The following is a 15,607-nucleotide window of genomic DNA, read 5'->3' on the forward strand; positions in this document are numbered from 1 at the left end:
TAAAGACAACTATCTGTCCCAGGCTTTAGTTAGCAGGGGTCGCTCCACCATAAAGACAACTATCTGTCCCAGGCTTTAGCTAGCAGGGGTCGCTCCACCATAAAGACAACTATCTGTCTGTCCCAGGCTTTAGCTAGCAGGGGTCGCTCCACCATAAAGACAACTATCTGTCCCAGGCTTTAGCTAGCAGGGGTCGCTCCACCATAAAGACAACTATCTGTCTCAGGCTTTAGCTAACAGGGGTCGCTCCACCATAAAGACAACTATCTGTCCCAGGCTTTAGCTAGCAGGGGTCGCTCCACCATAAAGACAACTATCTGTCCCAGGCTTTAGCTAGCAGGGGTCGCTCCACCATAAAGACAACTATCTGTCCCAGGCATTAGCTAACAGGGCTCGCTCCACCATAAAGACAACTATCTGTCCCAGGCTTTAGCTAGCAGGGGTCGCTCCACCATAAAGACAACTATCTGTCCCAGGCTTTAGCTAGCAGGGGTCGCTCCACCATAAAGACAACTATCTGTCCCAGGCTTTAGCTAGCAGGGGTCGCTCCACCATAAAGACAACTATATGTCCCAGGCTTTAGCTAGCAGGGGTCGCTCCACCATAAAGACAACTATCTGTCCCAGGCTTTAGCTAGCAGGGGTCGCTCCACCATAAAGACAACTATCTGTCCCAGGCTTTAGCTAGCAGGGGTCGCTCCACCATAAAGACAACTATCTGTCCCAGGCTTTAGCTAGCAGGGGTCGCTCCACCATAAAGACAACTATCTGTCCCAGGCTTTAGCTAGCAGGGGTCGCTCCACCATAAAGACAACTATCTGTCCCAGGCATTAGCTAACAGGGCTCGCTCCACCATAAAGACAACTATCTGTCCCAGGCTTTAGCTAGCAGGGGTCGCTCCACCATAAAGACAACTATCTGTCCCGGGGTTTAGCTAGCAGGGGTCGCTCCACCATAAAGACAACTATCTGTCCCTGGCTTTAGCTAGCAGGGGTCGCTCCACCATAAAGACAACTATCTGTCCCAGGCTTTAGCTAGCAGGGGTCGCTCCACCATAAAGACAACTATCTGTCTGTCCCAGGCTTTAGCTAGCAGGGGTCGCTCCACCATAAAGACAACTATCTGTCCCAGGCTTTAGCTAGCAGGGGTCGCTCCACCATAAAGACAACTATCTGTCCCTGGCTTTAGCTAGCAGGGGTCGCTCCACCATAAAGACAACTATCTGTCCCAGGCTTTAGCTAGCAGGGGTCGCTCCACCATAAAGACAACTATCTGTCCCAGGCATTAGCTAACAGGGCTCGCTCCACCATAAAGACAACTATCTGTCCCAGGCTTTAGCTAGCAGGGGTCGCTCCACCATAAAGACAACTATCTGTCCCGGGGTTTAGCTAGCAGGGGTCGCTCCACCATAAAGACAACTATCTGTCCCTGGCTTTAGCTAGCAGGGGTCGCTCCACCATAAAGACAACTATCTGTCCCAGGCTTTAGCTAGCAGGGGTCGCTCCACCATAAAGACAACTATCTGTCCCAGGCTTTAGCTAGCAGGGGTCGCTCCACCATAAAGACAACTATCTGTCCCAGGCTTTAGCTAGCAGGGGTCGCTCCACCATAAAGACAACTATCTGTCCCAGGCTTTAGCTAGCAGGGGTCGCTCCACCATAAAGACAACTATCTGTCCCAGGCTTTAACTAGCAGGGGTCGCTCCACCATAAAGACAACTATCTGTCCCAGGCTGTAGCTAACAGGGGTCGCTCCACCATAAAGACAACTATCTGTCCCAGGCTTTAACTAGCAGGGGTCGCTCCACCATAAAGACAACTATCTGTCCCAGGCTGTAGCTAACAGGGGTCGCTCCACCATAAAGACAACTATCTGTCCCAGGCTGTAGCTAACATACCAGAGCAGAGGAGAGTTAGTGGCAGTGTTATGACACACTTATATAACATACAGGGTTAGTGGACCACATCTATGGCTGCTGCTGGATAGATCCCTGGGCTTAAAGATCATCATGTCCTTTATCATTTATAGTTTATGTAATATACATTGGGGCAAGTCACCTCACAATCTTGACCAGCACAGTCACTTCAAGCACAGGTCCACAACTGGGCCTTATGTCAGGATAGAGGTTAAGGGCATTTTGTAGACATCTGTTTTCAGATGTGTTGGTGTATTATAGAATATAATGCAAGAAAAAATGATCTACTGTGTACACACTGGTTGAATCAACGTTGTTTCCACGTCATTTAAATGAAATTACGTTAAACCAACTTGGGAGTAGATGTTGAATTGACATCTGTGCCCAGTGGGATATTGCTTGCAGAATGTAATAGAAAATAACTTTTTATTGTTGTACCTGCATTTTAATTTTTCCTACGTTGACTTGCTTCCATCCCACATATTGGATATTTGCTGATGATGCTAACAGGGAATTTTGGCTGCAGAAACTGAAACGTTTTAATCATGAAATGCATTTCTCTATCCTAATACAGTATAAAGGAATACCGTGCATTGGTGAAAGTAGCCTGTATTGAGCTCATTGTTGTATGAAGCTGGGAGCAGAAGTCAGTGATGGGTAGAGCTAAGCGATGAGAACTTTTTTACATTTTTCAAGTCGGTTCGATTATTAATAAATACTTACGGTTTTCTATTTATTTATTTTGACATTAAATGCAATATGCATTATGTGGGTTGGATGCTGTAACAACACTGAATAAAACAATTAATACAAGTCCCACGATGGTAGTGACTTCCCATTACTGTTTATCACTAACCATCAGTTCTCACATTACTTTACTTTAATAAAATCTGTTTTATTTGTTGACTTATTATTCCATTCCAAGTCATCATCTCTGTAGAGTTGCTGTCTGACAAAATCTCTATTTTAGTAGTTATTTTATGACTTCAATAAATCAATAACACACCAACACTTAGATAACGTATTTTCAGGATCGCGAAGCGACCGCTTTCTATCCCGCTCAATCGCTTGTTCTTAGACCCGACAGGTTTAAGCGGGTGCGCAATGGATTATGGAAATTGTAGTTAATTACCATGTTTTCTGCGCTAAACTAGGTAGAATATTGGCCTGTTGGAACCTACAACCTTTATTTAACTAGGCAAGTCAGTTAAGAACAAATTCTTATTTACAATGACGGCCTAGGAACAGTGGGTGAACTGCCTGTTCAGGGGCAGAACGACAGATTTCTACCTTGTCATCTCGGAGATTTATAATGGACCAGCAACCGTCCAAACACTAGGCTACCTTTCGCCCCTACATCGCCCAGTTCAGGCTTCATCTGATGAATATCTACAGAAACCGCACATCCAGCTGACCGAAAAAAAACGACCGAAATGGAATTCAATTAGTCAAATTATTGAACCGACGTCGGTCAATTCAGTTTTTTTTTTAAACGGAAAAAACCCCCGACATTTCGGTTAATTGCTCAGCACTCGTGTGTCAATGCAAGCTACTTGTGATTATATCCAATGTCATTATAAACCGATCCGGAATGCCAGTAATCCTATAGGTTCTCGGGAGTTTATGGCCAGCAGTATTTTTCCATTGATTAAATAAAAGACAGGGTTTAGCAGTGGGGTGTTCAATCTGGCGCTCCACGGTACAGTCATTGCTCACCACCCATGGAGCGCAACACACCTCTCGTCATCCCTCGCCTCCTGCAGGCACGATACGGAGCTGCGGGATCCAGTTACATCACTGAAGCAGACAGTTGCTTGGTAACCAAGTGATGTCAGTGTGCCTCTCCTCCTCAAACCACGTGTTCCGTACATAATAACTGGCTGCTCAGCGCACTGGGTGGGTGTTTAAGACGGATCGTTTCCGCGGACACGACTCTCTCTGTACGCATGAAGTGGAGCAATTGGTTCTAGGGCAACCAGCGTGTCTTCTCCACAACGGAGGTCTCTATTTCAGCTGCTTTTCCCAAGTGGATTTATCTTCTTGTTCACTATGGCTGTTACGGAGGCTCCATGCGACTTGTCTTATTGCAAGATGAGGGGAATCGTGTCAGTTCTCACTGGTAGGCATTTTTTTTACTGTTATTCTGAGTTCAATGTTTTGATTTAGGTTATGGGCTTGCATTGTGCTGTTGAATGGAATTATGCATCGGTATGCTTTGGATCGTGAGTTTTTGATGAATAGTCTATTGGTGTATATTCTTTCGTGGGTTGTTATTGTAGTCTACCGCATACACGAGACAATGCCTTCGATCTAAAACTTGCTTAACTGGCAATGGGGGTGCATGCACTAAATTAAACATTGTATTGCGCACATATCTCAATTGATAATGAGCTGCCCTTATATATGGTTCACTTGTCGCACTATTTAGGCCTATGTGATATAGGATTTGAGCGATATATTTCACTATGCGACGCGGAGGGTCGCCTAAAGGGGTAAGGCTATACACAGTAACATTGTGTTGCGTAACGATAAGATTATGCAGCTAATGCGTTATAACGGAATCTTTTCCAGCATCATTTTGCAGCTCCGAAAAAATACATGATAATTTTGCACAGTTTTAGCATGGCTAGATATTTATGTTGACCTGTGTGACGAAATGTAGGCTATGGTTTCCCAGGTATCATTGTCCCAGTTTTGCAAAGGTATAGCCTATAGGTACACTAGATGTACAAAAGTATGTGGACACACTTTCAAATGAGTGGGTTTGGCTATTTCACCGTTGTTGACAGGTGTAGGAAATCGAGCACACAGCCATGCAATCTCCATAGACAAACATTGTTAGTAGACTTAGTGACTTTCAACGTGGCACTGTCATAGGATGCCACCATTCCAACAAGTCAGTTCATCAAATTTCTGCATTGCTAGAGCTGCCCGGTCAACTGTAAGTGCTGTTATTGTGAAGTGGAAACATTTGGGAGCAACAACGGCTCAGCTGCGAAGTGGTAGGCCACACAAGCTCACAGAACGGGACCGCAGATTGCTGAAGCGCGTAGCGTGTAAAAACTGTCTGTCCTCGGTTGCGACACTCACTACCGAGTTCCAAACTGCCTCTGGAAGCAACGTCAGCACAATAACAGTTCATCGGGAACTTCATGAAATGGGTTTCCATGGCCGAGCAGCCACACACATGCCTAAGATCACCATGTTCAATGCCAAGCGTCAGCTGGAGTGGTGTAAAGCTTGCCGACATTGGCCTCTGGAGCAGTGGAAATGCATTCTCTTTAGTGATGAATTACGCTTCACCATCTGGCAGTCCGACAGACGAATCTGGGTTTGGCGGATGCCAGGAGAACGCTACCTGCCCCGATGCAAAGTGCCAACTGTAAAGTTAGGTGGAGGAGGGATAATGGTCTGGGGCTGTTTTTCATGGTTCAGACCCCTTAGTTCCAGTGAAGGGAAATCTTAACGCTACATCATGCAATGACATTATAGACGATTCTGTACTTCCAACTTTTTGGCAGTAATAGTTTGGGGAAGGCCCTTTCCTGTTTCAGCATGACATTGCCCCTGTGTACAAAGTGAGGTCCATACAGTAATGGTTTGTTGAGATTGGTGTGGAGGAACTTGACTGGCCTGCACAAAGCCCTGACCTCAACCCCACCTTTGGGATGAATTGGAACACCGACTGCGAGCCAAGCATAATCGCCCAACATCAGTGCCCGACCTCATTAATGCTCTTGCGGCTGAATGGAAGCAAGTCCCCGCAGCAATGTTCCAACATCTAGTAGAAAGCCTTTCTCAGAAGAGTGGAGGCTGTTATAGCAGCAAAGGAGGTACCAACTCCATATTAATGCTCATGATTTCGGTGTGAGATGTTCGACAAGCAGGTGTCCACATACCTTTGGTCATGTACTGTATATAGAAATGCAATGTTCAATCTGATCAGTGACGATGTATTCTCCAGGCACCCAGCTGACGTAAATGCCTCTTTTTGTATTGCAGCTTTTATCAAGGAGAGGAAAATGGGTCTGAATGACTTAATCTCGAAGCTGGTGTCAAACCCACATATCTGCCATCAGTAAGTATTATGTGAAACACTTGTGTGTCCAAAAAGGAGATGTTTGGATATTATATAGGCCAACTTCCATCGCAACATGACAATAATATAACTAATAACTTTTTGGGAAAGTAGAAATATTTATCAAATAGTCAATATCTGCATTACATTAGGCCTCTGTGTGCGTCAGTATATCCACTTCCCACACCATTACATTAGGCCAATGTGTTTATTTATAATTGTATAGGTTTACCCACAGGTTAGTCACTGTACTGTCCATTTCCAATCCAATAAGCCTCACGTGACATAACTATCATTGAGAGTTCTGTCCGTGCATTCTAAATCAAAGCAGTAATCTGGGGACAAGCAGGCAAAGCCAGTGTAAGAATAGTTATTTCATGTCAAGTGTGTTCCTGCCATGGCCTCTTCGCTGCCTAAGCACCTTTTCTGCAAATCCCCAGTGTCCCCTAGACGGGGATGCTGGCTAATACAATTAAGCACTCACCACATAATATGGTTTGTTCTCAACAGCCTGGCAAGCGGCCAGGTGGGGGTCTGGCTCAGTGGAAAATTCCCAAGCACCTTGTCTACCCTCTTCAGTAGCTCTCAAGAACCCAAGTGGGGTATACCCATCTTTACAGCTGAACCCTCCTAGGATTCTCAGCCGATGGTACTGATAACAGCCGACCCCTCCTAAGATTCTCAGCCGATGGTACTGATAACAGCCGATCCCTCCTAGGACAGCGATGGTACTGATAACAGCCGACCCCTCCTAGGATTCTCAGCCGATGGTACTGATAACAGCCGATCCCTCCTAGGATTCTCAGCCGATGGTACTGATAACAGCCGATCCCTCCTAGGATTCTCAGCCGATGGTACTGATAACAGCCGACCCCTCCTAGGATTCTCAGCCGATGGTACTGATAATCCCTCCTAGGATTCTCAGCCGATGGTACTGATAACAGCCGATCCCTCCTAGGATTCTCAGCCGATGGTACTGATAACAGCCGACCCCTCTAGGATTCTAGGATTCTCAGATTCTCAGCCGATGGTACTGATCCCTCCTAATTCTCAGCCGATCCCTCTAGGATTCTATGGATTCTCAGCCGATGGTACTGATAACAGCCGATCCCTCCTAGGATTCTCAGCCGATGGTACTGATAACAGCCGATCCCTCCTAGGATTCTCAGCCGATGGTACTGATAACAGCCGACCCCTCCTAGGATTCTCAGCCGATGGTACTGATAACAGCCGACCCCTCCTAGGATTCTCAGCCGATGGTACTGATAACAGCCGATCCCTCCTAGGATTCTCAGCCGATGGTACTGATAACAGCGATGGTACTGATCCCTCCTCCTAGGATTCTCAGCCGATGGTACTGATAACAGCCGATCCCTCCTAGGATTCTCAGCCGATGGTACTGATAACAGCCGATCCCTCCTAGGATTCTCAGCCGATGGTACTGATAACAGCCGGCTCCCTCATGAACTACAATCCCCATGTTCTGTTTAATCCCGCCGCTCTGTTGAAACACAAATAAGCCTCAATTGCGATACGGTTTTGGAAACATTTGTAAATGAACTTTTATATAAATCAAAAAAATGATCTTTCAAATAGAAAAGGTACACTTACTGTGTGCAGTTCAGCAACAGCGGCAATCCCCATGTTCTGTTTAATCCCGCCGCTCTGTTTACACCCGTTTGAAACATTTGGCTAAATCAAAAAACACATTCTCTCACCTTGTTTCGCTACAACACATTCTCTCACCTTGCGCTCGGAATTCCATTGGACCATTCTAGTCCACATTTCCTGTGTTTCTCAAAATACAGCCGGGTGCAATTTTCCTTAAACTGCGTGCAGTAAGTATATATTTTTTGTATTCGAAAAATGTGTTCTGGCCTATATGAAAGTTACATTCGCGTGCGTGGCATATTTGCATTTAGACAAAGCATTATGACTGTGTCAGAGTGTTTGTGAAATCCCCTCAGGTAGCAGACAGCTTTGTGAATAGATAATATAACATGAAGTCTGTTACCATCTATTTGAATGGGTATACCCTCGCCAGATGCTACATGCTTACAGCAGTCTGAATCGGGGCTGTTCATGCTATAGACAAGTCTGATACATGGGAAGCAGATGAACTGACACACAGAGAGGCTTAATGTTTGCAAACTTGTCAAAAAGATATCCAGGACTATTTGATAGATATTTATACTTTCACTGATGTTTTTTCGTCATATTATTGTCATGTTGCAATGGAAGTTGATAGGCCTGCTTAAAACGACTATTCAGATGGTGCTGCAGGTAGCCTAGCTGTAAAGAGCATTGGGCCAGTAACCAAACGGTCACTGGTTCGAATCCCAGAGCCGACTTGGTAAACAATCTGCTGATGTACCTTTGAGCAAGGCACTTAACCCTAATTGCTTCTGTAATCGCTCTGGATAAGAGCATATGCTAAATTACTCAAATTGGCTTGCTGTATTTAGTGGGTCAACAACAACTTCCTTATCTCTCAGAAAAGAAACCCCTATTGTATATGAGTAGTTATAAGAGACCCTTATTGTCTATCGGGAGTTAGTAGAGACCCTTATTGTCTATCAGGAGTTAGTAGAGACCCTTATTGTCTATGAGGAGTTAGTAGAGACCCTTATTGTCTATAGAGAGAGACCCTTATTGTCTATCGGAGTTAGTATCAGAAGAGTTATTGTAGAGACCCTTATTGTCTATCAGGAGTTAGTAGAGACCCTTATTGTCTATGAGGAGTTAGTAGAGACCCTTATAGTCTACCAGGAGTTAGTAGAGACCTGTATTGTCTATGACTAGTTAGAAGAGACCCTTATTGTCTATCAGGAGTTAGTAGAGACCCTTATTGTCTATTGGGAGTTAAGAGACCCTTATTGTCTATGAGTAGTTAGAAGAGACCCTTATTGTCTATCAGGAGTTATTAGAGACCCTTATTGTCTATCAGGAGTTAGTAGAGACCCTTATTGTCTATTGTCTATCGGGAGTTAGTAGATACCCTTATTGTCTATCAGGAGTCTATCAGGAGTTAGTAGAGACCCTTATTGTCTATGAGGAGTTATGAGTATTGTCTATCAGGAGAAGAGACCCTTATTGTCTATAGGAGTTTACCCTTATTGGAAAGATTAGTAGAGACCATTATTGTCTATCAGGAGTTAGTAGAGACCCTTATTGTCTATCAGGAGTTAGTAGAGACCCTTATTGTCTATCAGGAGTTAGTAGAGACCCTTATTGTCTATCAGGAGTTAGTAGAGACCCATATTGTCTATGAGGAGTTAGTAGAGACCCTTATAGTCTATCAGGAGTTAGTAGAGACCCTTATTGTCTATGAGGAGTTAGTAGAGACCCTTATTGTCTATCAGGAGTTAGTAGAGACCCTTATTGTCTATCAGGAGTTAGTAGAGACCCTTATTGTCTATCAGGAGTTAGTAGAGACCCTTATAGTCTATCAGGAGTTAGTAGAGACCCTTATTGTCTATCAGGAGTTAGTAGAGACCCTTATTGTCTATGAGGAGTTAGTAGAGACCCTTATTGTCTATGAGGAGTTAGTAGAGACCCTTATTGTCTATGAGTAGTTAGTAGAGACCCTTATTATCTATCAGGAGTTAGTAGAGACCCTTATTGTCTATGAGTAGTTAGTAGAGACCCTTATTGAAAGGCTTAGCCTGCTTGTCCTCATTGGTCAGATTAACTTAAATGACAGATGGAACCTTCTCCATCTATTTGCTAATTGTAATCACTGTAAAACTCAGCCTTGTTCATCTGAAATACCAACAGTCACAGTCATTGCAATGTCCCAACTTACAAAGTGGGTACCAATCATAGTAATTGCAATACTGTCTTTCAATGCCAAGCCAAGTATTAATATTATAATTTATACACTCTAGAAAATACCATGTCATCCCTAAAATCACAAAGTGGCAAATTAATGTATCAGTCAAAATTACGTCAGAGAATCATCAGTGGCGGAGGATTCCATTTTAACGTCTTAAAGTTAACATTCTCTCTGTTCCTTCCTCAGCTCTGATGTTGACTTCCTCAAGATCGATGAGAACCAGAATGAAGAGCTGGACGATGATGAACTTCTGAATCCGGTGAGCACAACACTTGGCTTGGCCCCTTGGGGCAGACAGAAAGAGGTCAACCCAAATGACACCATATGCCCCCCATAGTGCACTGCTTTTTGACCACAGCTCATAGGGTTCAGGTCAAAAGTAGTGCACTATATAGGGAATAGGGTGCCATTTAGGACACATACTGTAAGATTCACATGGGTGTGAATAGATCATTTAATCCAGAGCCAAGATGGTTGTTCTTACCTTTCTCCTCTCCGCTCCTTTTTTCCCAGATGTGCCTGGCGTTCCCCAGAAGCTCTCTAGCGGAGGAGTTGGCGATCAAACCAAGTGATTTTGACTACCTGAAAATCATTGGCAAAGGGAGCTTTGGGAAGGTGCTGTTGGCTCGCCACCGGGACAGCAACGAGTATTACGCCGTCAAGGTTCTACAGAAGAAAATCATCTTGAAGAAGAAAGAGGTGAGTCTTTACTGGTCTTTGCTATTAAAACACACAATCAATACTCCGAGCAAACTGCAAATAGCCACAAATACATACAACCACTCAGCTGCCCGAGGTTTCTTTTGGACTACTGTCATCGTGAATGGTGTGCTCTCTTCCTCCCTCATTCAGCAAAAGCATATCATGGCGGAGCGAAGTGTCCTGATGAAGAATATCAAACATCCTTTCCTGGTGGGGCTGCACTTTTCCTTCCAGACTACTGACAAACTCTACTTTGTCCTCGACTACGTGAATGGAGGAGAGTTGTTCTACCATCTACAGAGAGAGAGGGTGTTCCTAGAACCCAGAGCCAGGTTCTACGCTGCAGAGATCGCCAGTGCTCTGGGATACCTCCACTCCCTGCATATTGTTTACAGGTACAAACTAAGATGCTATCCTACACCACCCCCTGGTGGTGGCCATATGTAATAGCACATGTCCGGAAAAATAACACTCATACTGTGTTAGTCTCTGGTTTTTGCCCTAAAACGTGCACCCAAGGGGGTTCCCAGGACCGAGTTTGGGAAACCATACTCTAGGTCTAGTGAATAAGGACCACTGGTGTAGTGGAAGGTAAACGCACGTAAACACCGTTTACCCACCTAAACCTTTTGTGCAAAAATGCATCGAAGGTATAGAAAGCGTTACTTTACTCACCACAAACGGCGATCATCGTTTACCCACTTTTTTTTTTTACCATTACATCACTAACCACGTTTCCCATCCACAGTTTTTATGTGAGTAAAGTCCTTCTGTATAAAAAATGAAATAAATAAAAACATGTTTTTATCAGGACAGCAGCTGTGATAGAAACAAGAAGTTTCGGTACAGTTTAACAAATGCCGAAAGATCATTTCGACGTGGTGGGATCTTTTTGTATCTGTAAAATTATTTATGTGAGAAATGGATGTGTAAACGCCTTAATGCGCAAATATTGATATAACATGCATCATATCGATATGGTTTGTTGGTCCTAGTCCACTACGTCCGGGAAACCATGCTGTTTAGTAGGCTACAGATGAAATATATTGAGATGAACTTCACGTGGTGAAAAGTGCACGGTGATCTTGATGCTCCTTTCCAATGCATATCGAGGGGATTATTCTGGTGACATGATGATCGATGCTTTACTGCTGTTGGACAAATATTTTCAGTTTTATCCCGTGCTTAATTTGTCAAATCGGGAAGAGCCGGAAGAGAAGGGTGACCTGGGAAACTGAAGTACCGGAACACATGAGAAGAAAAACAAATCACCTTTATAATAAGGCATTTAATTCATATCATCACATTTGCGTAGTGGCACTTACAAAAGTTGCACACATGGGCCATTTTGGTATTTTTATAAACTCATTTAAATTAAATTCTACGTCATTTTATATGACTGGAGATTTAGGAGTGATCTTTTTTAATGCCGCATTCAAAACTGGGAACTAGCCTACTTCAGAGCGTTCCAGACAACTGGGTAATCTGAAGGGGGAAAAAATGCTCTGACTTGGGAAATTGGTTTTGAACTGTCATCCAACTCTGAATTCCTAGTGGGGAACTGGCCTCTTTCTAGAGCTCCGACCTGAAGATCACTGACGTCATGATTCAACATGGTATTTTTTCGAGTTCCCTGTTGTCTTGAAAGCCCCATAATACAGCACACTTGGTCGAATTGAGTGGATACTTTGACACTGACAAACTGAGATCAACGAAAACTACCTTGTATTGAATCCATCAATAGCCTAGGAGTGTGCAGACTTATTTTATACTACAGTATGAGGAAATTATAGTTCTAAAAATGCTTTCCAGTTTTACTGACACACCCAATGATGAGCATGCAGCTCGCTGGTGATGGCGTTATGCGCTCGTGCCAAAGCCTCTCTCTTTTTAATTTGTAACACAATATTTGGAGGTTGAAGTATTTTGGTATCCTACAGCTGACAGATCTGCCGCGTTTTCCCGACTGTAGGATATGCCTTGTTATCCGAATACACTCCACAGCTAGGCAATTTTTTTTAAACAAGCTATGTGGTAACATGTTTGGCTTTCTTGTGGTGTTGTAGGATATTCTGAATTATTTCATTTCTTTCGGAACAGACAGTAGTCATTTTGGCACTTAAATGTATTTCAATTTATCAGGTGTGTTGTAGCTCGTCCAGAACCTTGCGCGGCTATTTAAGGAAATACATTATGAAGCGTGTGGACAATTAACGAAGAACTCAAATGAACATTGATTGTGTTTATTATAACTTTTACATTGCAAAAAACCACTCGTTGGATTTTTCATCCAACGAGAGGTACCGCATCTGGTCAAATAAGTTCCGGAACGAAACAGTCCAAAACGGAGAGGTGCCGGATTCTGTTCCGGTAGGATCTGGCTAAAATGAAGCAATGCTCTTATCCATAATAATCATGTAGACTCGTCTACCCGAACTGTATCTCTGCCAGCTGTTGGCTAGAGCATACGTGCCAACAGTAGACACATTTGCTATTTAACGACACATTGAACTTTAGATTTCTATTCCGTACATGAAAACTTAATTTAAAAAGTACATGATGTGTGCGCTACGTCATCACGCACTGATTTTTATCTGCATCAAGTCTGTTTGGTGGGAACACCGCTGGTGGGAGAATGCCCATGTTGTCTTTATGCAGATTTTAGAATATTCACATGAAAATCTGTCCATACAATTGGATGGAAACCTAGCTAGTGATGAAACGACTGAATGCTAAGGGATTGCTAGAAAATTAATGTGACAAGAAAAATGTAAATATTGTATTTATATTGGTGCCTGTTTCATAACCCTCTCCCCTTCTCTTCCCCCTCACAGAGATCTGAAGCCTGAGAATATCCTGCTAGCCTCAACGGGACACATCGTCCTGACAGACTTTGGCCTCTGCAAAGAGGGCCTGGCACCCACTGGAACCACCACAACCTTCTGTGGAACGCCAGAGTACCTGGCCCCCGAGGTGCTGCAGAAGCAGGCGTACGACCGCACAGTGGACTGGTGGTGCCTGGGATCGGTGCTGTACGAGATGCTCTACGGACTGGTGAGTCATCCATATGCTTTTTTTACAGATTTTTTTCATCATCTTTCAGTTTTCACAATGCATCTAAATGTGTTATTCAATATGGATACATCCCAAATGGCACCCTATTCCCTATGTGGTGCACTTCTTTTGACTAGAGCCATATGGACCCTGGTCAAAAGTAGGGCACTATAAAGGGAATAGGGTGCCATTTGGGATACATGCTTTCCCACTATGTCAGTTCAATATAGAGAATGTAATTTATAAATCACAAGTACACTGACAATCATGGTGCCTGGTGTGTTAGGAGTTTGACTAAGTTAGCATGTACACATGTTTGCTCTTGGTCTCCCTCCATAGCCACCCTTCTACAGTCGTAACACAGCTGAGATGTACAACAATATCCTGAACAAGCCTCTGATACTGAAGCCCAACGTGTCCAACTCAGGCAGGGAACTGTTGGAGGGGCTCCTGCAAAAGGACCGCACCAAGAGGCTGGGAGTGAAAGATGATTTTGTAAGTATATATATATATATATATATCTCACAGGAGGTTGGTGCCATCTTAATTGGGGAGGACCGGCTCGTGGTAATGGCTGGAGCGAAATAGGTGGAATGGTATCAAATACATCAAACACATGGTTTCCATGGTTTCCAGGTGTTTGATGACATTCCATTTGCTCCGTTCCAGACATTATTAGGAGCCTGCTTCCCCCCAGCAGCCTAACATAGAATCAATGTACTATACAAGACATAAAACAACACTAACAAGGTGTCAGTACGGTTGTTCTGTACTAGTGCTACTGTACTGTACCAGTGGGTTGATGTAGTGTTCCTATTCACCTGTAGATGGAGCTGAAGTGCCACACCTTCTTCTCACCCATCAACTGGGATGACCTGATGGCCAGGAAGATCACACCACCCTACATTCCCTCCGTGGTACGTACATTTATCAGAAGACTGTATACTGTAGATGGGGAAACTCCTTTTAGTCCGCGCCTCCACCAATCCAATGCTTTTAGTTTGTGGGAAGTAGTTAACAAGTGCACACTTCAGGAGAAAGGAGACATTGACACTTACCTTTATAATGTGTGAAATGTGAATTTGATGATTTGTGTTTCGGAGCCCGTCTCTAATACACTCCTCTGATTGGTTGGCTTTCGCAGAGCGGGCCCACGGACCTCAGGCACTTTGACCCAGAGTTCACCCACCTCCCTGTGACCTCGTCGCTGTGCAACACGGACGGCCTGCTGGTGACCAGCAGCATCAAGGAGGCAGCTGGAGCCTTCCCAGGCTTCTCCTATGGACCCGCTGACGGCTTCATGTGAGGGACTCCTCTATCTTCATCACCTCTATTGATGATGAGAGGGGGATGGGAACAAATAGAGACACAGGCAAGAGACAGGCACCATGTACTGTATGAGTGGTGTGGGAGGTGTTCATGGTCTGTTAATAAGACTCCTGAACATGCCTGAGAGGAAAAGGTGGGGTGGGGGGGGGGTCTAGAACTCCAGATCTCCTGGGATTGTTGCATGAGAGGTGTGCATCACATGGGACTCCAATCTTCAATACCAATGACCCTACTTACCTGATGCAAAGTGTGCCAAGGTGGGACGTTGTTTCGTACTACAGGGAGAAAGGACGTTTCTCTCTAATCGCTGTGGACCACGACCACTGTCGGAAAGAAGAGTGAAGTGGCTGAAGTTTCACGGCAGCGAAAACCCGAGAGCAGTACTGCCCCCGACACGGCTAGGCTGCATCAAACACAGACTGGAGAGGGCCCTGCCTTCCTGATCATTCTGTATATATACTGAAGACTTACATGTCACAAGGCATTTGTTGTCGTTTGTTGTGTGAATGCTGGATTGCACTTGAGGCATTAAGGGTGATTGCATTGTTTAAGCATCCACTCTGTCTCATGTTCAGCTGCATATCTGTTCACCCTCAAAATCATACTATTGATCTGTTCACCCTCAAAATCATACTATTGATCTGTTCACCCTCAAAATCACAATAGTAACATCTGTTCACCATCAAAATATATTA

The 15,607-nt window shown here is 44.2% G+C and overlaps 1 protein-coding gene across 1 annotated transcript; it reads left to right on the forward strand.

The window, feature by feature from the left end:
• Nucleotides 1–3,805: 3,805 nt before the first annotated feature.
• On the forward strand, nucleotides 3,806–15,607 carry LOC115115172 (serine/threonine-protein kinase Sgk1-like). The gene is made up of 9 exons (XM_029643661.2): nucleotides 3,806–4,033; nucleotides 5,917–5,992; nucleotides 10,014–10,086; nucleotides 10,341–10,526; nucleotides 10,680–10,924; nucleotides 13,364–13,583; nucleotides 13,923–14,078; nucleotides 14,411–14,500; nucleotides 14,728–15,607. Exons 1-9 carry the CDS (start codon nucleotides 3,964–3,966, stop codon nucleotides 14,887–14,889), a joined length of 1,278 nt encoding a protein of 425 aa, XP_029499521.1. The 5' UTR covers nucleotides 3,806–3,963; the 3' UTR covers nucleotides 14,890–15,607.

This window comes from Oncorhynchus nerka, linkage group LG4 (genome assembly GCF_034236695.1).
Source record: "Oncorhynchus nerka isolate Pitt River linkage group LG4, Oner_Uvic_2.0, whole genome shotgun sequence".
NCBI classification, from domain to species: Eukaryota; Metazoa; Chordata; class Actinopteri; order Salmoniformes; family Salmonidae; genus Oncorhynchus; species Oncorhynchus nerka.